General features: G+C 41.7%; 1 protein-coding gene and 1 long non-coding RNA gene across 4 annotated transcripts in view; one reads left to right on the plus strand and one right to left on the minus strand.

Moving 5' to 3' along the window:
• Positions 1-24,530, plus strand: part of Ino80 (chromatin-remodeling ATPase INO80) — a 754,916-nt gene that overhangs the window by 213,525 nt on the left and 516,861 nt on the right. For both annotated transcript variants that reach the window (XM_070098261.1, XM_070098262.1), the window contains exons 21-24: positions 2,941-3,096; positions 4,424-4,543; positions 4,751-4,856; positions 14,219-14,346. In XM_070098261.1, coding sequence (XP_069954362.1) covers positions 2,941-3,096; positions 4,424-4,543; positions 4,751-4,856; positions 14,219-14,346 — 510 coding nt within the window. The remainder of the gene's footprint in view (positions 1-2,940; positions 3,097-4,423; positions 4,544-4,750; positions 4,857-14,218; positions 14,347-24,530) is intronic.
• LOC138854511 (uncharacterized) lies at positions 933-22,475 on the minus strand. Of its 2 annotated transcripts, none has more exons than XR_011393713.1 (3): positions 22,438-22,475; positions 2,932-3,086; positions 933-1,675 (listed from the first exon to the last, which is right to left on the minus strand). It is a non-coding gene; the product is annotated as an uncharacterized lncRNA (long non-coding RNA). The 2 variants fall into 2 exon arrangements; XR_011393712.1 differs by having other exon boundaries at positions 22,344-22,438.

Here is a 24,530-nt window from a genome sequence, read left to right on the forward strand (position 1 = left end):
CCGGGAAGTAGTCTCCCTCTCTTCTACACACCCTAACCTGAGCCTCACTATCCTCATAAAAACTCTATCTTCCGCTTCCCCATGGAGATGAAAGTAAATAGTTAAGAGCAAGAACTATTAAGAAAATAGAAGAAAATTCAGATACGTGTGTGTGTGTGTGTGTCTATATATATATTATATATATATATATATATATATATATATATATATATATATATATATATATATATATATATATATATATATCTTCTTTTAGTGGATGAGTTTGGGAATGTGTGTAAAGGTAGAAAGTTGAAAGTGAACTTTCAACACACCTGCCGTATCCCACCGAGGCGGGGTGGCCCAAAAGGATATATATATATATATATAATATATATATATATATATATATATATATATAATGTATATATAGACACACACACACATATCTGAATTTTCTTCTATTTTATTAATAGTTCTTGCTCTTAACTATTTACTTTCATCTCCATTGAGAAGTGGAAGATAATTTTTCCTCCGTAAGCCATGCATGTCGTAAGAGGCAACAAAAATGCTGGAAACAAGGGGCTTGTAATCCCATCTCTTGTATAAATTACTAGATTTAAAAAGAAGAATTTTTGTTTTTCTTTTTAGGTCATCCTGCCTTGGTGGGATACGGCCAGTTGATTAAAAAAAATAATGCTAGAAAACAGGTACATCTTGCTACTTCTGTTTAAACTTAGATATTCAGTGGAACCCCGAGTTTCATCTGCCCTGAGTATCGTATGCTTCGAGTTTAGAACCATTTTTTCAGCTCAATTTTGTCCCGAGTTTTGCACTGTGCCCTGTGTTTCGTCCTGCATACCAGACCTGTCCATTTGCCCGCGCAGGAGTCGTGAGTCAGTGTGGCTTTGTTTCTCCTCGAGTAAATATAGACATTTTCACTAATCCCTCTATATTTTCTTCACAAATACAGTATATAAGAAACACGTTACATAATACACCTACCATCTGACTTACGACCGAGCTTTGTTTCGACTAACCGGTCGTAAGTCAAAATGGACGTAAGTCGAACCTTACTACTGAATATCAGCATCACATTAAGTAATGATTTTATTTTATTGTTTTATTTTGGTATTTCATTTCTTACTTTACTTTTTATGCTGTTAGTACTGTATTTTATATTGTAAGGTTTAGGAGAAACACTGTAAAACACAAACAGTTGTTTATTTCCCAGAACATCTGCATACAAAACATGGTCATAAGTCGAGTGGTCGTATGTCGAGCAGGTCGTAAGTCGGATGGTAGGCATATATATAAAAACATGCAATGTTTATATGCAATGTATGTTTAATAATAATCACTCTTGGGCACATTAAATGTCTTATTTTAGGTTAATATAGACATTTTCATTAATCCATCTATGATATTTTCAAAATTATATACGAAACATGTTACATAGCCTATAAACATAGCATATAAACACGCAATGTTTATATGCTATGTAACAAGTGGTGAGTACCGGCGAATCAAGGAGGGTGGAGGGAGGAAGGTGGAAGGTAAACATTACGTTTCCTCTGATGCAGCGTTAGAGAAAACTGAATCTAGTGTCTGGTGCAGTAACCACCCTTCATACGTGTTTTTTTGACAACTCTCGGCATGAATTATTCATTACTTCTCCCTTTGTTTATGATGGCATCTGAAAGTAATTGTTAGAAAAGATTAAGCTCAGTAAACATGGTATGTCGATGTAATAATATGGCTGTGTAGTGTAGCCCAGTGGGCTACATACGTGTACCTATATCAACAGGATACCTACACTGAATTCCTACAAATAAATACTACTCACCTCTTGCCCTACATTAAGACTACAAATATTTTAAGGTAAGTAATGAATGTACTGTAGCAGTAAAAGACAAAGAAGGGAAATAACACTAGAGAGGGCTTTGATACCTGAAGTCCTTGTGGAGGGGGATTCCCAACTCCCTGGAATGGATTAATTGTATTTCTTATGGGAAATATTGCTTCAACTTTAGGACATTTCAATTTTAGTCCTAGCTCCTGGAAAGGATTAAGGATGAAACTTGGGGTTCCACTGTACACGTACATGTTTACACTCGCCTATCTGAATTTTCTTCTGTTTTCTAAATAGTGCTTGTTCCTGTCTATGTATTTACTTTCATTTCCATGGGGGAGCAGAAAAGAATCTCCTCCGTAAGTCATGTGTGTCATAACGGGCGACTAAATTGCCGGGAGCAATGGCTAGTAACCCCTTCTCCTGTATAATTACCGAAAATAAGAAGAAAAACTCATTCTCTGTATGCCCCTCAATTTTGCTAAACTGTTCATATTTCATAAAAATTAATTAGTGGAATGCTTTGTACACATGTACAGCATTAATTTTGTATATCATATGAAATATATTGGTTTTCCCTTCATATGTCTACATTTTGACTTATTCATTGGATGCTTCACTGTGGATGAGGCTGACAAATGTACTGGATTTTTATTTATAAGAAATTACCATAAAGAATCTGATTTTGCAAATGTAAAAACTGTGTATTGAAACTGTGTGACTCTTTGAGAAAAGAATTAGACTAGTAACAAGCGGCAATGTGATAATTTTTTTTTTTTTTACACTGCGGTACCATTGATAAGGTTAAACCTCCCTTTTTTCTAGTAGACTGGACAAATTCCCAGGTATGGCATACTGGTGAGCAATGTGGTGGATTTTCTATATAAAAAAAAAATGTTGCTTAAGCTGTATATTTGGGTTTATTTACATAGACTGCTTGTCCAGTTCTGACTCGAATTGTCTTGTACAGTATGTTAAAAAGGCATTTTTGCAATTCTTTATATTATTTCACCTACTTTAAATGCATGTGTGAGTAGTATATTTGAATATGAAAAGCAGTCATTTCTTGAATTTGTTGGAATGTAAACTAAATTTTTTACCTGCAACAGAAAGAGGTGAAATTAGTAGAGGGGGAGGAGGTAGCAGAGAATGGAGTGGCAGAGGTAAGCTTGCTACCTGAGGTTCCACACACAGAGCGCCCTCCCATGATCCGCACCTGTCAGGCTACCATGATCCCCACCTTCCTCATGCATACCTGCCCAAAGGTAAGCAGGAAAGAGAAAAAATTGAGAGTGAGTTGGTTAGTTCAGACTATGTATGTTCATTTCTATTTGCATTTGTGTACATGAATTTATTCAAAATCAAAACTTTGCTTGACTAAACATAACAAATGTATGTGCAAATTACTAAGAGTAACATTATGAATAAGTAGTTAGAGGACAAGAGCTGTGCTTATATTGTCTTGTCATCAGTGTGTAGTTTGTCATATAATTGTTTAACTCGCTGTTTTCCAGACACAAAATATAATGGGTTCAGTACCAGTACTACTACATATTTATTTATTAATATTACACCCAGATATACTACACTCAGTGGCTGCTTTATTAGATGCACCCTTCTAGTGCTGTCCCCAGAACAGCCTGAATTCTTTGTGGCATGGATTCAACAAGGTACTGGAAACATTTCTTATTGATTCTGGTCCATGTTGCCATGATTACATCATGCAGTTGCTGCAGATTTATTGACTGCACATTCATGCTGTGAATCTACTGTTCCACTGCATCCCAGAGGGTTATAGCAAATTCTGACCATTCCATCTGTTTGTATGTCACAGCAGAAATCACGATTTGTCAGACCAGGTGACATTTTTCTAATCTTCACCTGCTCCAGTTTTGGTGAGCCTGTGCCCACTGTAGCCTCAGTTTCTTGTCTTAGCTGACAAAAGTGGAACTCGGTGTGGTCTTCTGTTTCTGTAGCCCATCCACTTCAACGTTCAATGTGATGTGCATTTAGAAATTCTCTTCTGCTTACCACTATTGTAATGCATGGTATGGTTTTTTAAGTTACTGTTGCCTTCCTGTCAGCATGTACCAGTCTGGCCATTCTTCTCATGTCTCTCATGAACAAGGCATTTTTGCCAACAGAACTACTGCTCACTGGATGTTTTGTATTTTTCACACATTCTCTGTAAACTCTAGAGACTGTTGTGCGTGAAAATCCCAGATCAGCATTTTCTGAGATACTCAAACCACCCCATGTGGCACAACAATCATTCCTCTTCTTAGATCACATTTCTTCCCCCATTCTGAGGTTTGGTCTGAAGAACATGTGCTTGGTTGAGTAGATACTTGCTTTAACAAACAGGTGTACCTAATAAACTAGCCACTGAGTGTATATGCAGTACAGTATGTATATTGCAATTGGGAAAATCAAATATTTTGAACAGTTAGTGAACATATTTATAGTGTATTGAATGTCTTTTGTTCTCATATCACTAGTGTATTTATTTTTTGGATAGTCTTTGGTATTACGTCAGTCATTGATGGCTCCAATATTACAAATGTAAGAGCTATGGCATTTTTGTTGTACCAGGCACAATGTTTAATGAAGGAAGTGATGTGCCATGACCGCACCGCTGCTTGGTGGAGTGTCCGAAGCACACACAGTGACACTCATGAGGGTCTTGCCTGTCTCCTCCATGGTTCTCTACAGGTGACTGTATTTTTTTTCTCAGGTCTTTATAGGATTGTATACAAAGTTGATATACACTAGTAAATTTCCACTACATTTTTACTTTTGATATACAATGTACAATGCATATGTGATAGCAATTAATCTGCTATATACAGTACAGTTCTTTTATTTAGTTTCCTGAAAATATTAGATTTATTTAACTTTTTTGTTATCTTTGTTCATCAGTTGGAGAAGGAATGGGCAGAAAGAAAGCAGAGAGTGACAGCAGTTTATGTGGGTGGTTTGAGAGGTGCCTATCCTAAGCTGGGCTGGAGTCATGTCCTCATTCCTGGTAAGTTCATGTATTGCTTCCACACTTTCCTCATTTTCCAACCTATTGTTTATAGCTAGTGTATTGACATGTTATTTTTTTTAACACCAACACAGTGACCCATTGTAGGTAGTAGGTTGGTAGACAGCAACTGCCCTGGGAAGTACTACCGTCCTGCCAAGTGAGTGTAAAACGGAATCCTGTAATTGTGTTACATGATGCAAGATTTCAGGTATGTCTTGCTACTTCTACTTACACTTAGGTCTCACTACACATACATGTACAAGTATATATATACACACCCCTCTGGGTTTTCTTCTATTTTCTTTCTAGTTCTTGTTCTTGTTTATTTCCTCTTATCTCCACAGGAAAGTGGAACAGAATTCTTCCTCCATAAACTATGCGTGTTGTAAGAGGCGACTGAAATGCCAGGAGCAAGGGCCTAGTAACCCCTTCTACTGTATAAATTACCAAATTTAAAAAGAGAAACTTTCGTTTTTCTTTTTGGGCCACTCTGACTTGGTGGGATATGGCCACTTTGTTGAAAAAAAAAAAAAGAACAATGACCCATAGAAGAAAACCCATTACAATTCAAATAATCCACCAAACCACAGCAAACCCTTCCCACCCTTCAGAGTGTATGCACTGTTTGTCTCACCTCTTGAACTCAAGTTCAGGTAACCAGTTTTCCCACATCCCATTATAGATATTACCTTGTTCACTTTAACATCACTTTAAATCCTATAATCTGCTTATTTCCACTTTGATCTAACATGCTCACAGATGTCTGCCAGATCCTTAAGCTCTTACCTTTCAGAATTTCCCTCAAACCCTCTTTTCAGCTTCTATATCCATACAAAATTTATACACCCTCTTGGTCAACTTATCCTGCTCCATCCTTTCTAAGCGACCAGACCATCTCAGCAACTTCTTATCTTCTCCCTGATTTTTATTTTTCATACTATCACACATTATTAAAAATGTCTTCACTTTTTATTCACTGTATAATATTGACACTACACATGGATCTCAAAGATGACATCTTCACTGCTTCCAGCTTCCTCCTTATAGCTCCATTCAGGGAGAACACCTCACGCTCACACAAGTGTTGGCACCATCTTACTCTGGTGCATTTCCCTTTATGCATCCATTGATAACTTCATTCCACAAACATCTCAGCATTACACCTACCTTTTTGCTTTAATTTTTTCTTTGATTCACCTTGTCTTACATAGTCTCATTTGCTGACACAGATGGGACTATGTAATTGTCTGAAGGTTGTACATTCACTTCTTTATACTTGTTAGTGTTGATTTTCTGGTTTCACCTCTTGAGTCACATCTGGTTTAAGGGTACTCTTCCACTTCAGTGGAAAAATTACTTTGGTTATTTCTTTTTTGGAAATTTAATATGTTTGGGTGGAACTCATTCCATTATAAATATTAACCTCTCATTTTTACAGGCTTCATTTGCAGACTGCTAGAACATCTCATAAACAAAAGTTTTAAATGGTACATAGAGATCTAGAATTGTCGATCTCTCATTAGTTTGGCTTTTCTCTATCTTGAAACAAACATTTGTAATGCCTTTGCTGATTTATTTTCAAAATGTTGGCTTCCTGAATTACTTAACAAGTGTACATTACACCATTACACTCACACTCACTCATTCTCACACACACACACACACACACACACACACATATATATTCACACACACACACACGTACTCATATACAACAGGCCTAGTGTCTAATCGACATGTGCCTAGGACAAAATGGTAACTAACACACACAACACACACACAACACACACACAACACACACACACACACACACACACACACACAAAGCCTGAAACAGATTAGAGAGACAAATGACAATTCAGATGTGACATCAGGAAATTCAATGTCAGGCGCAGACAAGGGGACGGTAAGCAACAACGGAGACATGACGTACACGAAGGCCCTATCAGACCCACGTGGGGCCAGGGAAAAGACGAGGAGCACACTAAGATCAAATGACAGGTCCGAAGACAATGAAGGTATGCTATATGCAGAGATTCTAACAGCCAACTGCAGTAGCAAGGGACAGCTGGTCATGAAAGACAGTTCACTGAGAATAGAAGTTTCAGATATGACAGGGACTGAAGGCAAGAACATGTCAATGGAAGGAAATAAAATGCCTCAGAGGAAGCAGATGGAGACTCAGTGGGAGGAGGAAAGGGCGAGGTCAGTTTTTGTGTACGGGCTCCAAGAAGCCAAGGGGGACAACTTTGAAGAAATAAAACAGGAGGAGAAAAAGATGATTGAAGGCATCATGAAAACAATAGGTGAGGGCGATATGACCCAGGTGACAAATTTTCAGAGAATTGGGTGGTTTGCGAGTGGAAGGATACGGCCTGTCAGAGTAACTTTCAAGGAAGAATCAGTTCGAACCAGGATTCTGCAAGAGAAAGCAAGACTGAGGGACAAACAGGGGTACCAGAGAGTATACCTCGACCACGACAGAACACAAGAAGAAAGGACTACACTGAAAGAGAGGGTACAGAGACGCAAGGAGGAACGAGAGGCAATGACGAAAATGAGCAGGACCCAGACACAGGAGGAAGGGAAAACACACCCCACAGAATCTCCCACCAAAAGACTCCAACCGCGACATTCCCAACGCAACTGAGCAACCTATACTACAACCCACTCACTGTTCCCTCTGCCACCAACCCCCATATCAAAAACCTCACCTCAACAGCTGTCCCTTATGGGCATTCTGACCCCACCCCCATCATCACAAACCCCACCAACACCACAGCCCCATATAGGCCCCCACCAAGGCTCTTGCTCCCCCAACCCCAATATTCTTGCATGACCACAATGATAGAAAAGAAACTGAAAGTTTGGTACACAAACGCGGATGGAATAATGAATAAACATGAGGAGTGGAACGAAAGAATCAGTGAAAAATCCCCAGACATCATAGCAGTCACAGAAACAAAACTCGCTGAGACAATAACAGACACAATCTTCCCAATGGGATATCAGATCCTGAGGAAAGATAGAAGGAGTAGAGGGGGAGGAGGGGTTGCACTGCTCATAAAACACCGATGGGGATTTGAGGAAATGGAAGGCATGGACATGATTGGAGAAAGAGACTACATTGTAGGTACAATTCAGTCCGGAGAACATAAAGTAGTCATTGGAGTGATGTATAACCCACCACAGAACTGCAGGAGGCCAAGAGAGGAGTACGAAGAAAACAACAGGGTGATGGTGGACACACTGGCTGAGGTGGCAAGAAGAGCTCACTCGAGCAGAGCAAAGTTACTGGTAATGGGCGATTTAAACCACAGGGAGATCGACTGGGAAAACCTGGAGCCACATGGGGGTCCCGAAACATGGAGAGCCAAGATGATGGATGTGGTACTTGAAAACCTCATGCACCAACATGTTAAGGACACTACCAGAGTGAGAGGGGAGGATGAACCAGCAAGATTGGACCTTGTGTTCATCCTGGGCAGCTCAGATATTGAGGACATCAAGTATGAGAGTCCCCTAGGAGCTAGCGACCACGTGGTTCTGTGCTTTGAATACATAGTAGAGCTGCAAGTGGAGAGAATAACAGGAGTTGAATGGGAAAAGCCTGACTATAAAAGAGGGGACTACATAGGGTTGAAGAACTTCCTGCGGGAGGTCCAGTGGGACAGAGAACTGGCAGGAAAGCCAGTAAATGAAATGATGGAATATGTAACAACAAAATGCAAGGAGGCAGTGGAAAGGTTTATTCCCAAGGGCAACAGTAACAACGGGAAGACCAGAACGAGTCCCTGGTTTACCCGACGTTGTAAGGAGGCAAAAACAAAATGCAATAGAGAATGGAAAAAGTACAGAAGGCAGAGAACACACGAAAATAGGGAGATCAGTCGCAGAGCCAGGAATGAGTACGCACAGGTAAGGAGGGAGGCCCAGCGACAGTATGAAAATGACATAGCATCGAGAATCAAGACTGACCCGAAACTGTTGTATAGCCACATCAGGAGGAAGACAACAGTCAAAGACCAGGTGATCAGATTAAGGACAGAAGGTGGAGAACTCACAAGAAATGATCAGGAGGTATGTGAGGAGCTGAACAGGAGATTTAAGGAAGTTTTTGCAGTAGAGACAGGAAGGGCTGTGGGAAGACAGCACAGAAGGGAACATCAAGAGGGAATATACCAACAAGTGTTGGATGACATACGAACAACTGAGGAGGAGGTGAAGAAGCTCTTAAGTGACCTTGACACCTCAAAGGCGATGGGACCGGACAACATCTCCCCATGGGTCCTTAGAGAAGGAGCAGAGATGCTGTGCGTGCCTCTAACCACAATCTTCAACACATCCCTTGAAACTGGGCAACTACCTGAGAAATGGAAGACAGCTAATGTAGTCCCCATATTTAAGAAAGGAAACAGAAACGAGGCACTAAACTACAGACCTGTGTCTCTGACATGTATTGTGTGCAAAGTCATGGAGAAGATTATCAGGAGGAGAGTGGTCGAACACCTGGAAAGGAACAAGATTATAAATGAAAACCAGCATGGGTTCATGGAAGGCAAATCTTGTATCACAAACCTCCTGGAGTTTTATGACAAGGTAACAGAAGTAAGACACGAGAGAGAGGGGTGGGTAGATTGCGTTTTCCTAGACTGCAGGAAGGCCTTTGACACAGTTCCCCACAAGAGATTAGTGCAGAAACTGGAGGATCAGGCGCACGTAAAAGGGAGGGCACTGCAATGGATAAGGGAATACCTGACAGGGAGGCAGCAACGAGTCATGGTACGTGAAGAGGTATCACAGTGGGCGCCTGTTACGAGCGGGGTCCCACAGGGGTCAGTTCTAGGACCAGTGCTATTTTTGATATATGTGAACGACATGATGGAAGGAATAGACTCTGAAGTGTCCCTGTTCGCAGATGAAGTGAAGTTGATGAGAAGAATTAAATTGGACGAGGATGAGGCAGGACTGCAAAGAGACCTGGACAGGCTGGACATGTGGTCCAGCAACTGGCTTCTCGAATTCAATCCAGCCAAATGCAAAGTCATGAAGATTGGGGAGGGGCAAAGAAGACCGCAGACAGAGTATAGGCTAGGTGGACAAAGACTACAGACCTCACTCAGGGAGAAAGACCTTAGGGTGACCATAACACCGAGCACATCACCGGAGGCACACATCAACCAAATAACCGCTGCAGCATACGGGCGCCTGGCAAACCTGAGAATAGCGTTCCGATACCTTAATAAGGAATCGTTCAAGACACTGTACACTGTGTATGTTAGGCCCATACTGGAGTATGCAGCACCAGTCTGGAACCCACACCTGGTCAAGCACGTCAAGAAGTTAGAGAAAGTACAAAGGTTTGCAACAAGGCTAGTCCCAGAGCTCAAGGGAATGTCGTACGAGGAAAGGTTAAGGGAAATCGGACTGACGACATTGGAGGACAGAAGGGTCAGGGGAGACATGATAACGACATACAAGATACTGCGGGGAATAGACAAGGTGGACAGAGATAGGATGTTCCAGAGAGGGGACACAGGGACAAGGGGTCACAACTGGAAGCTGAAGACTCAGACGAGTCACAGGGACGTTAGGAAGTATTTCTTCAGTCATAGAGTTGTCAGCAAGTGGAATAGCCTAGCAAGTGAAGTAGTGGAGGCAGGAACCATACATAGTTTTAAGAAGAGGTATGACAAAGCTCAGGAAGCAGAGAGAGAGAGGATCCAGTAGCGATCAGTGAAGAGGCGGGGCCAGGAGCTGAGTCTCGACCCCTGCAACCACAATTAGGTGAGTACACACACACACACACACACACACACACACACACACACACACACACACACACACACACACACACACACACACACACACACACACACACGCACGCAAATGTAGTTCCCATATTTAAAAAAGGAGACAGAAAAGAGGCACTAAATTACAGACCAGTATCACTGACCTGTATAGTATGCAAAGTCATGGAGAAGATTATCAGGAGGAGAGTGGTGGAGCACCTGGAATGGAATAAGATTATAAACGATAACCAGCACGGATTCATGGAAGGCAAATCCTGTGTCACAAACCTTCTGGAGTTCTATGACAAAGTTACAGAAGTGCAACACGAGAGAGAGAGGGGTGGGTTGATTGCATTTTCTTGGACTGCAAGAAGGCCTTCGACACAGTTCCTCACAAGAGACTAGTGCAGAAACTAGAGGATCAGGCACATATAACAGGAAGGCCACTGCAATGGATCAGAGAATACCTGACACGGAGGCAATAACGAGTCATGGTACGGGATGAGGTATCACAGTGGGCACCTGTGACGAGCGGGGTCCTACAGGGGTTGGTCCTAGGGCCAGTGCTATTTCTGGTAAATGTGAATGACATGATGGAAGGGATAGACTCAAGAGGTGTCCCTGTTTGCAGATGATGTGAAGTTAATGAGGAGAATTAAATCAGATGAGGACCAGGCAGGACTTCAAAGAGACCTGGACAGGCTGTACACATGGTACAGCAACTGGCTTCTTGAATTCAACCCTTCCAAGTGCAAAGTCATGAAGATTGGAGAAGGGCAGAGAAGACCGCAGACAGAGTATAGACTAGGTGGCCAAGGACTGCAAACCTCGCTCAAGGAGAAAGATCTTGGGGTGACCATAATGCCGAGCATGTCTCCGGAGGCACACATCAACCAGATAACTGCTGCAGCATACGGGCGCCTGGCAAACCTGAGAATAACATTCCGATACCTTAGTAAGGAATCGTTCAAGACACTGTACACTGTGTACATCAGGCCCATACTGGAGTATGCAGCACCAGTTTGGAACCCACACCTGGGCAAACATGTCAAGAAATTAGAGAAGGTGCGAAGGTTTGCAACAAGGCTAGTTCCGGAGCTCAGGGGTGTCCTATGAAGAAAGGTTGAGGGAAATTGGACTGACGACATTGGAGGACAGGCGGGTCAGGGAAGACATGAAAACGACATACAAAATACTGCGTGGAATAAATAAGGTAGACAGAGACAGGTTGTTCCAGAGAGGGGGGACAGAAACAAGGGGTCACAATTGGAAGCTGAAGACTCAGACAAGTCATAGGAATGTTAGGAAGTATTTCTTCAGTCATAGAGTTGTCAGGAAGTGGAATAGCCTAATAAGTGATGTAGTGGAGGCAGGAACCATACATAGCTTTAAGACGAGGTGTGACAAAGCCCTGGAAGCAGAGAGAGAGAGAGAACCTTGTAGCGATCAGTGAAGAGGCGGGACCAGGAGCTGTGTCTCGACCCCTGCAAGCACAATTAGGCGAGTACAATTAGGTGAACACACACACACACACACACACACACACACACACACACACACACACACACACACACACACACACACACACACACACACACACACACAGGGGGGTTCCACAGGGGTCAGTCCTAGGACCTGTGCTGTTTTTGGTATACGTGAACGACATAACAGAAGGGATAGACTCAGAAGTGTCCTTGTTTGCAGATGATGTGAAGTTAATGAGAAGAATCAAATCGGACGAGGATCAGGCAGGACTACAAAGAGACCTGGACAGGCTACAAGCCTGGTCCAGCAAATGGCTCCTTGAATTTAACCCTGCCAAATGCAAAGTCATGAAGATTGGGGAAGGGCAAAGAAGACCGCAGACACAATATAGTTTAGATGGCCAAAGACTGCAAACCTCACTCAAGGAAAAAGATCTGGGGGTGAGTATAACACCGAGCATATCTCCTGAGGCGCACATCAATCAGATAACTGCTGCAGCATACGGGCGCCTGGCAAACCTACGGATAGCGTTCCGATACCTCAGTAAGGATTCGTTTAAGACTCTGTATACCATCTACGTCAGGCCCATACTGGAGTATGCAGCACCAGTTTGGAATCCACACCTAGTCAAGCACGTCAAGAAATTAGAGAAAGTGCAAAGGTTTGCAACAAGACTAGTCCCAGAGCTACGGGGATTGTCCTATGAAGAAAGGTTGAGGGAAATCGGCCTGACGACACTGGAGGCCAGGAGGGTCAGGGGAGACATGATAACGACATATAAAATACTGCGCGGAATAGACGAGGTGGACAAAGACGGGATGTTCCAGAGATGGGACACAGACACAAGAGGTCACAATTGGAAGTTGAAGACTCAGATGAATCAAAGGGATGTTAGGAAGTATTTCTTCAGTCATAGAGTAGTCAGGCCATGGAATAGCCTAGAAAGTGATGTGGTGGAGGCAGGAACCATACATAGTTTTAAGGCGAGGTATGATAGAGCTGATGGGGCAGGGAGAGAGAGGACCTAGTAGCAATCAGCGAAGAGGCGGGGCCAGGAGCTGTGACTCGACCCCTGCAACCACAAATAGGTGAGTACAAATAGGTAAGTACACACACACACACACACACACACACACACACACACACACACACACACACACACACACACACACACACACACACACACACACACACACACACACACACACACACACTCACACTCACACACACTCACACTCACTCACTCACTTATTGCTTCATGAGCTTTATCATACCTCTTCTTAAAGCTATGTATGGATCCTGCCTCCACTACTTTACTTCCCAGACTATTCCACTTCTTGACAACTTTGTGACTGAAGAAATACTTCTTGACATCCCTGTGATTCATCTTAGTCTTCAGCTTCCAAGGGGTCACAGTTGGAAGTTGAAGACTCAGATGAATCACAGGGATGTTAGGAAGTATTTCTTCAGTCACAAAGTTGTCAGGAAGTGGAATAGTCTGGGAAGTGAAGTAATGGAGACAGGATCTATACATCACTTTAAGAAGAGGTATGATTAAGCTCATGGAGCACGAAGAGTGACTTAGTAGCGGCCAGTGAAGAGGTGGGGCCAGGAGTTGTGACTCGACCTGTGCAACCACAATTAGGTGAATACAACTAGGTGAGTACACACACACATATACATTTACAGCATTCCAGATTCCTACACATTTGTAAACCTTAGTTGTATCCGTGATCTCTAAAATCATTATTGAGGAAAAAAATGGAGCCAAAAAGATGTTAGAAAGTTATTGACAATGTATTGAATGAAATAATAAGATAGGTAGTAAGTGCTTCATTCATTGGAAATTAGAAAAATATATGTTGAAGTAATTAATGAAAATGGGACATAATGAGAATAGGTCTTAATAAGCAGTTACCAGACATACTAAAATGTCTTAGATATATCAAGATACCCCAAGATAAATCTCAGCATCCTTATGTCAATCCTAGTATCTTCACATATATATTCCATCATCTCCAGATACAGTATGTATCAACATCTCATTATGTTGCCAGTAGTTATGAAGTGGTTGTTTGGCAGATAAGCATTCGCTCATCATGGACGCTGGCAAGCTGTATGTGCTCGACACCCTCCTCTCCAGGCTTAAATCAGAGGGCCATCGTGTTCTTATTTATTCTCAGATGACTAAGATGATCGATCTGCTTGAGGTAAGTACTGCAGCAATTGATTATAGTGACTTTTCTGGGTTCTAATGAGTGGGCTTTGTTATAATCAGTGCTGGAGTTGTTATCCCAGAATACTAAGGGGTAAGTGTATCTGGTTATGAATTATAGACTGGTTCTGCAAAATTGATATACAAAATTTTATTCCAGTCTCTGAAATAGTTTTGGATTTTCATTGTTTTTATATTTTTCAAAATGCAAATTCATTATGACACTCAACTCATCAAAACCAACATGGGTTTGTAAAGCAAGGAAATACATATACTGCACTCTGAAGGAGGAGTGTTAATATTGCAGTTTTATAACCGTAGTGTAAGCATGCCTATGGCAAGACAGTGATGGAGTGAATGATAAGAACATAACATAAGAAAGAAGGAACACTGCAGCAGGCCTACTGGTCAGGCAGCTCCAAGTCTCCTACCGGCAAGAACCCCCTTTTGTAAAACTGTGCTGAGATTTGTTGATTAATTAACACTTTTCAAGATGGCTATGAATGGCCTCGGAAATTATTGATTCCATAAATTTTCCCACTACAGAGGTTAGGCTTATTGGCCTATAGTTTGAAGCTAAGGACCTCTCACCTGCTTTGAAAATAGGTATCACATTTGCCATTTTCCACTTATCTGGCACCATGCCAGTTTGTACAGTAGTGATATGTTGAAAAGATTAGCCAAAGGTTTGCTAAGCTCCTCTTTACATTCCTTTAGAACTCTTGCATCCAGTTCATCAGGGCCTGTGGATTTGTTAGGTTTTAATTTATCTATTTGTCTAAGGACCATGTCACTTGTGACCCTAATCGTGCATAGTTTACTGTCGTCCTGTTCTACATAGTTTATTATTTCTGGAATATCGCTAGTATCTTCCTGTGTAAAAACTGAGAAGAAGTATGTGTTAAATATTCTACACATTTCCTCATCACTGTCCATGAGCTGACCCGAGTAACTTTTGAGTGGGCCTATCTTGTCCCTAATCTTACTTCTGTATACCTGAAAGAATCCTTTTGGGTTAATCTTCGATTCTCTTGCAACTTTAACCTCATAATCTCTTTTTGCTTTTGTTATTCCCTTTTTCATTTCTCTCTTTAACTGAATATATTGATTTCTTAATTGCCCCTCTCCTCTTTTGATTTGCCTATACAGTGGACCCCCGGTTAATGATATTTTTTCACTCCAGAAGTATGTTCAGGTGCCAGTACTGACCGAATTTGTTCCCATAAGGAATATTGTAAAGTAGATTAGTCCATTTCAGACCCCCAAACATACACGTACAAACACACTTACATAAATACACTTACATAATTGGTCGCATTCGGAGGTGATCGTTATGCGGGGGTCCACTCTATATGCCTCACTTTTGACAAGTGAGATGTTTTAATCTATTGTTCATGCATTTAGCATCATTTTTGTTTGATCTGATTTCCCTATTTGGAAGATAAGTTGTCTGAGCAGCTAGAACTATGCTCTGGAAAGCGTCATATCGGCAGTCATCACCACGTACCTGACCCATAGTCAGGTCATTCCAGTTCAGCTCACCCAAGTAATTTTTCAGTCCTATGAAATCAGCCAAGTGGAAGTCAGGGACAGAGACTTGATTGCCATTATTAGGGTAATTCCATGATATATTAAAACTGAGTGATTTGTGAACAGTTTCTCCAAGTTCATCATTAACCTCAAGATTATTAATTAGCAATTCCCTGCTGGCAAGAACCAAGTCAAGTAGGTTATTTCCTCTAGTTGGTTCTGTCACAAATTGTTTTAAAAAACAATCCTGAATCATATCAAGAAAGTCACTTGACTCTAAATTTCCTGTCAAATTGTTCCAGTCACTTTGTCTAAAGTTGAAATTTCCCATTAGTACAACATTTTCGTATGTAGATGCCTTACGAATTTCATCCCATAGAAGTTTACTGCACACCCTATCAAGATTTGGGGCCCTGTAAGTCACACCCAAGATTAGATGATGAAAGTTTTTCTTTTTTGGGCCACTCTGCTTTGCTGGGAAACGGCCAATCTTGTATGTTGTATTACTGTACTATTTGAGTAATATTTTTTTTGTTATTACAGTATTATTTAATATACTGTACTGTGTAGTAGTATATAATTTTTTTAACACTCCAGTCATTTCTCACCGAGGTAGGATGACCCAACAAAAAGAAAACACTTTTGCTGTCACTCATTCACTGTCTTGCCAGAAGGACACCTGCATCACAGTTCAGATGATCCTCCAGACTGCAACATCTTCACCCCTCCCTCAGAGTGTAGGCACTGTACTTTCCCACCTCCAGGACTCAAATCCAGCAAACTGTTTTCTCTGAATTCCTTTATAAATGTTACCTTGCTCACACTCCAACAGCACATGAAGTCATGAAAACTACTTGCCTCCACTTTCTCCAGATACTTTACTTTTATACATTGCCCTTTATGCATCCATTGATAACTTCTTTCCACAGACACCTGAGCACTACACCTATTTCCTTTCCTTAATCTTTTCTGGGATTCACCTTGTCTTACATAGTCCCATTTGCAGACACACGAACTCCAAATATCTTAATGCTGTATGTACATACACTTTGTTACACATATTAGTGCTGATTTTCTGGTTACACCTCTTTAATTACATCTGGTTTAGTGTTTGAGGGTACTCTGCCACTTCATTGAAATATGCTGTATTATTCTATATTGCAGTATTGTATCATGTAAACTTTAGTGATACTGTATTGTAGTACAGTGATGCACATAATGAGTGGATTAAAAAAAAAAAAAGTGTGATTTCATCTCATTGTCCCTTATGAGAGGGAAGGTGGGGAGAGGATAAGTTACCCTTTGTGTTTTCAGGAAATTTGTAGTGTCATAACCTTGAATGCAAAGTATTACTGAGATGATGTAAATCACTCCTTAAATACTGTAGTAATAAAATGACAAAGTGAGGAAATGAGACAAAAAGGGTCATTGCCTGACCCCTCTGAACCTTCTCCAGAGATCTGTGTACACATGTTGCAAAAGATTGTGCCATCCAACAGTTTTAACACAGCACTGTATTTAGAACCATGTAAGTGCATGATCAAGTTATTATTTGACTTAATGAAATTGTAATGACACAATTGTAAATAGCTTGTAAGAGGCAGGCTGTTTAAGATGTTCAATTTGTTTTTTTGGGGATTACCTGTAATTCAATTGCCTTTTTTCATACTGGTTTATCTTCCATGCAGAGATCCCTTTTCAATGACTTATCCCAGCTTTATGTCTGCTACCATCAGTCCCTTTGTGAGGCTTTTAGAAACTTTTTTTTTAAGTCCTTGCAAAATACAGCCATATTTCATGTTGTGCTATATACTGGGAATTCTACCAAAACAGTCATGTATTAAGAAATGCTGTAGCTGGAAGAATGTACTTACCCCTCAACTTCATGTAATTACTCTGTATTATAGTAATGAAATAAATTGGTATGGCTTTCATCTCAGGCAAATGATTGATTCTCATAGGAATGGCATCACTGTTCTTGGCAGAGGGTCTATATAGGAACTGCTCATGTTATAGCTCTATCTACTCCTAATGAAGGCATAGGTTCTTGGCTGTAACATTTTTGTAACTTGAGTTAGAGAAGGCATCACTGCCAATACAATATTTAGTTTTTACTATGATATAAATTTTGTCACTATAAACCTACTTGGAAAGAGTAGTCATGTTCTATCAGAAATATCATATGTATTGTAGGGGTTCACATATTGCAGATGAATGGCAGACTGGGAGAACAGCTAATAATTCAATAATGCAAAAGAATTGTCACAAGGAGAGTGTATTCAATTACAGTATAAAATTACATAAGTATAGATACCCTGTTACTTAAGGTTTATAAGTGTAGGAAAATACTAAAATACTATATATTCCATGTAGAAAAAATACTATCATCCTCGGAAATAACCATGAAATACAGCCTATTAAACATTAGGCACTCTGGCAGGATTACATGTTTCTTTTGTTTTGTTTTTTTGTTGTTTCATGACCATATAAAGAGGCAGGAGAATCTTAAAGTTTTCTGTTTTCATTCAGTATGCACTTCGGTTTACTTTCCAGTGTTTCTTGATGGCTGTTATTCCTGTAATATTTCTTTCCAGTTTAGGAATCCTGGTCTGAGACCAGATCGTAGGCAGTGATCACTGGAACCACTAACAAATAACACAAGTACTGAATTGACTGGCAAGGGTAACTACATATTGCAGTAAACTGAGTAAATAAATGAAGCAACTCTGACCTTGTCCTGGATTACCCATTCATACTTGTAGTGTTTGAGTGATCATTGTATTGTCAGAGTGCATTGTTGAGTGAATGTCATTCTCCAAGGTCAGGAGGATGCACCAGATTTTTGATGATGGATGAACATACACAGTAGTGGCTGTGTAGGTGATGTAGATTGCCTACAGCATCCTCTCTCCTCCACTATCACTATTGCCTCTCCTCCATTACCACAGCTTCTCCACTTTCACCACTACTACTCCTTCATCCCTATTAAGCATCACCTCTCTTCCACACCACCTCCCCTTCATCACTACCACCACCTTTCTAATTTACCACCACCACCTTTTTAATTTACCACCACCATCTTTCTAATTTACCACCACCACATTCTTCACTACCATCATGAACACTACCTTGTCTCCATTACCAGTGCCAGCTCTTCTCCACCACCACCTCTTCTCTGTTACCACCACCTCCTCTCCACCACCTCTTCTACACTACCACCACCCTCACCACTTCTTCTACACTACCACCACCCTCCCCACTTCTTCTACACCACAACCACCCTCACCACCTCTTCTCCACTTCCACCACCACCCATCTCTAACACACCATTGCCACCAGCTCCTCCTCTACCTCTTCCTTTACCTCCTCCTCCCCTTTCTACCACCACCACCACCAGTACCACCACCACCTCTTCACCACCACCAGTACCACCACCACCTCTTCACCACCAGTACCACCACCACCTCTTCACCACCAGTACCACCACCACCTCTTCACTACCATCTCTTCACCACCACCACCAGTACCACCACCATCTCTTCACCACCACCACCTCTTCACCATCAGCACCACGACCTCTTCACCACCACCTCTTCACCTCCACCAGTACCACCACCACTGCCATCTGTTCACCACCACCAGTACCACTGCCACCACCACCACCTCTTCACACTTTACCACCACCACCCCTCCTTGATCACTGCTACTCAAAAATTTTGGTAGGTGTTTTGAACAACAGGAAAGTTTTCTTTCTGATAAAAAGATTATCATGACAATAGTTTTTTTTTGGACAGAAGCACTATTGAAAAATTAATTGGAGTTATGTTTATAATTCATGTTGTTTATAAATTGTAGCTTTGATTTTTTAAAATTGTGGTTTACTGTGCTTAGTAACCCTCGTGCTATTCTTAGCATTCTTATATTCTTTATTAATTTGTGAAAATTGTATTTTTTGATGAGTGGACAATAAAGGCGTATCACACACATGTTGGATCCAGGACATACATTTATAAACAGAGTTTGTGGCGACAAGTGCAAGGTAGAGTGAAGCTCAGCATGTGGTAGCAGAATTTGTAGTGACAGGTACACACCCGTGTCACTCGTAGTTTCTCCAGAGTAGGTCAAGCAGTGTAATGTTGTGGTTACTTGGACATTATCGTGAGAGGGAAATGCCCCAGTCTTTGTGTTAAATTATTTTTCTCCATTTTGCTACTTGGGTGTGCGTGTGAACAAACACACATGCACACACATAAGCATGTGCAGACACGTGCACATGAGCATGTGCAGACGCGCACACACGAGCATGTGCGGACATGCGCACACATACGCATGCACACATTCACGCACACAGATGAGAAGGGAGGCTCAGCGGCAATACGAAAATGACATAGCATCAAAAGTCAAGTCTGACCTGAAGCTGCGATATAGCCACATCAGGAGGAAAACAACAGCCAAGGACCAGGTAATCAGAATAGGGAGGTACACCAACAAGTGCTGGATGAAATACAACCGAGGAGGAAGTGAAGAAGCTGCTATATGAACTTGATACCTCAAAGGCGGTGGGACCAGACAACATCTCTCTGGGTCCTTACAGAGGGAGCAGAGTTGCTGTGTGTGCAACTAACAAAAATCTTCACATCCATTGAAACTGGGCAACTACCTGAGGTATGAAGATGGTAAATGTAGTCCCAATTTTTAAGAAAGGAGACAGACATGAGGCATTAAACTACCAGCCTGTGTCACTGACGTGTATAGTATGCAAAGTCATGGAGAAGATCATCAGGAGGAGAGTGGTGGAGCACCTAGAAAGACACAAGCTTATAAATGACAACCAGCACAGTTTCAGGGAAGGAAAATCCTGCATCACAAACCTACTGGAGTTTTATGACAAGGTAACAGAAGTAAGACACGAGAGAGAGGGGTGGATAGACTGCATTTTCTTGGACTGCAAGAAGGCCTTTGACACAGTTCCTCACAAGAGGTTAATGCAAAAGCTAGAGGATCAGGCATGCATAACAGGAAAGGCACTGCAATGGATCAGAATATCTGACATGGAAGCAACAACGAGTCATGGTATGTGACGAGGTGTCAGAGTGGGTGCCTGCGACGAGCGGGGTTCCTCAGGGGTCAGTCCTAGGACCTGTACTGTTCTTGTATATGTGAATGACATAACGGAAGGGATAGACTCAGAAAGTGTCCCTGTTTGCAGATGATGTGAAGTTAATGAGGAGAGTTAAATCGGTCGAGGATCAGGCAGGATTACAAAGAGACCTGGACAGGCTACAAGCCTGGTCCAGCAACTGGCTCCTTGAATTTAACCCCACCAAATGCAGTCATGAAGATCAGGGAAGGGCAGAGAAGACCGCAGACAGAGTATAGCCTAGGTGGCCAAAGACTGTAAACTTCACTCAAGGAAAAAGATCTTGGGGTGAGTATAATACCAAGCACATCTCCTGAGGCACACATCAATCAGATAACTGCTGCAGCATACGGGCGTCTGGCAAACCTAAGAATAGCGCTCCGATACCTCAGTACACCATATACGTCAGGCCCATATTTGAGTTTGCAGCACCAGTTTGGAATCCACACCTGGTCAAGCACGTCATTGAAGTAGAGAAAGTGCAAAGGTTTGCAACAAGACTAGTTCCAGAGCTAAGGGGATTGTCCTTCGAAGAAAGGTTAAGGGAACTCGGCCTAACGACACTGGAGGAGAGGAGGGTCAGGGGAGACATGATAACGACATGTAAAATACTGCGAGGAATTGACAAGTTGAACAAAGGATGATCCAGAGATGGGACACAGAAACAAAGGGTCACAATTGGAAGTTGAAGACTCCTATGAGTCAAAGGGATGTTAGGAAGTATTTCTTCAGTCATAGAGTTGTCAGGAAGAGGAATAGCCTAGAAAGTGACGTAGTGGAGGCAGGAATCATACATAGTTTTAAGACGAGGTTTGATGAAGCTCATGGCGCAGGGAGAGAGAGAGAGGATCTAGTAGCAATCAGTGAAGAGGCAGAGCCAGGAGCTATGAATCGACCCCTGCAACCAGATATAGGTGAGTACACACACAGATAGGCTTTAAACCTCAGATAGGCTTTAAACCTCGTGAACCAACCAACCTTCATGTAATCTTTACCACTATCAACATACTATAACTACTTAAACAATTGTTGGTGCTGCCGTTGTGCTGCTGTCGACCTACCGACCACAGTAATTATCACCATTACCACAACCACCACCACCATTATCTCCACTGCTTTTAACCCCACCACTGTTGTCACCATTATCCCCTCTTCCACTGTTACCACTACCACGCAACCACCACGACCACACCACCTCCATTATCCCCATCTCTTTTACCACAATTATCCCCGTCACTGTTACCGACATTATTCCCCTTCCACTAATGCGACCACCACCAAATACAAAACTCCAAATACCACACGCAGCATTGTCACCGTACTTTTGATGAGACCGAGAACTTGACCAATTGTCCTTGAACGTTGTTCCTACTGACCCAAATATCGGAGGAAGTTACTTTCTTGCCTCCCACCCACCTCACCACTGGCTTCCATTCCGTGTCAATCTCCGCCCCCTTCCTCCCCTCCCTTCCCCACTGTTTCCAATACCCCAGGTGTAACCCCCCCGCTCCCCTACTTTCGGGTAAATATTATTGGCTTTACGGAAAGGGTAAGATGGTTTTAATAAGCACTTCCTGATATTTATTCGACCGTGATTGAAGGCTGCTTGCGTTACCCCGCGGTATAGTTTATTTTTTACACTACTGAATTTACAGGCTATTATCCTACCACAGCTCATTTCAAAGCTAAGCCATATCTAACGTATACTGCCATCCCTCAGGGTGCATCACACAAAATACGACTAACACCCTGGGACCTATTTGCTGCTAGGTGAATAGGGGCAACAGGTGCAAGGAGACCTGCTCATTCGTCTTCCTGCCTGGGAATCAAATTCTAGTAGGCAATGTAGAAATAACATGGTCATCGGTGACGAGACCCTACTGGGTTTAGCGCTTCTTTTTTAGTATAATAGTAATAATAATCATCGGTGACAAATTCAGACTTCTTAGTTTTGAAAAGAAGGAAGAGCTCAACATGAACACATTATAAGAAAGGAGAACCATCTCGTAGACTTAGAGAACACAAGGCAAATCCTGCGAGGGCCATAAAAGCTAGAAAAATGCGAGTGGATAATAAGAACATTCATAACATTAGAAATAGTGCCAGTGATGGTGCTGTTCAAATCACTTGGGTTCTCTTTTCTTGAATATTGTGTGCTCACAGTTCTGTTCAAGGCAGGAGATATCAGATCTGAAAGGATACGTACAGAAATTGCTTACTTCCCGCAGTCAGTAAAGTACTTTGTACTCTGGAGCGAAAAATAACTGATAATATATACATGGAAGATACTTGAGGGGCCTAGTTCCAAATCAACACACTGACATAACCGCTTACTAGAGTGCTTGACATGACAAGTAAAGGTTCTCGGTATATTTTCTGGATTTGCAGTTTTGGCTGCCGCAAAAGAGGCTGTTAGTGTACAGCAAATATCCAGCCTAGAGTGAATAAGTAACTTGAAAGAGAATCATCACTGGCTTGACGTTCCTTGTTTTGAAGGTTCTCATTACGTTAGATTTTTCAATCTTTCGAGTGATTAGTTTACTTGGCTCTAGTTTTTATTTTTTTCTATTTCTCCACGATGGAGGAACTGAAATTTGTCGTCATGAAAATCACATTCTTTTCTGTGGCTCGCTGAAACATTTATATCCTCTTGGATATTTAATGTCCTCGATGGACACAGTAAATATCGTCTGCAAAAGAAGATTCGACTGGGGAATAAATTATTTAATTTCCGTGGTGACTGAATATTAAAGTAGGATTAGATTGGAAACCATATGCAAATCTAACCTACACCACACCAGGCTTATGTTAATCAGGAAGGCGAGAATAACGCCGACGCCATGACTGGGCCTGAGCGCATCTCCATGAATATGAGGGCGAGTAACCAACTGCTGACACCAGGTCCCTTCGGGTGTGAACAGAGTACTACATCATTGAGCTGCAGGTCACCTAAATTCACCTTCACGGAGACCACTAAGTTGGTATTTACCCTCATGGTGGTGACGATTATCTCTGGGACCTTGAATTATGGCGTGTGTACTCTGCAGTGAAGAATTGCTTCGTATTTCTCCCGAGGCGTGCTCTCCAAGAACCTCTTTTGAAAGTTGTATGCCGAACTGTAATTTTGGTGGCAAAATGTAAATTATGGCACATTTGTAGAACGGTTAGTGGTGGTGCTATTGAGTCCAGATCGTTTATTGCCACAAATAGTGTTATCCCTGCTTGAATAAAGCTAAACATATCTGACGACAAATATTGGAACACGATGAGTGAGCAGTTTACCCTGAGTGGGTCACCCTGTGCCCTTGGTCCACAAGGTTACCCAACCAACCTGTCCTAGTATTTCTCTTTGTGTATTTTAACACTTTATTGTGAAGTGGGCCATTCTGCACAAAGAATGGTAAAGGCTCGATCCTTCGTCATAAACGCGAAATAGAAGCTAGTGAAAATGGCAAGTAACTTGTACACTTCCCGTCAAGAATACTTTAAACCCTGAAATGGGGAGTAAA

The sequence above is a fragment of the Cherax quadricarinatus genome, chromosome 61 (assembly GCF_038502225.1).
Source record: "Cherax quadricarinatus isolate ZL_2023a chromosome 61, ASM3850222v1, whole genome shotgun sequence".
NCBI lineage: Eukaryota > Metazoa > Arthropoda > Malacostraca > Decapoda > Parastacidae > Cherax > Cherax quadricarinatus.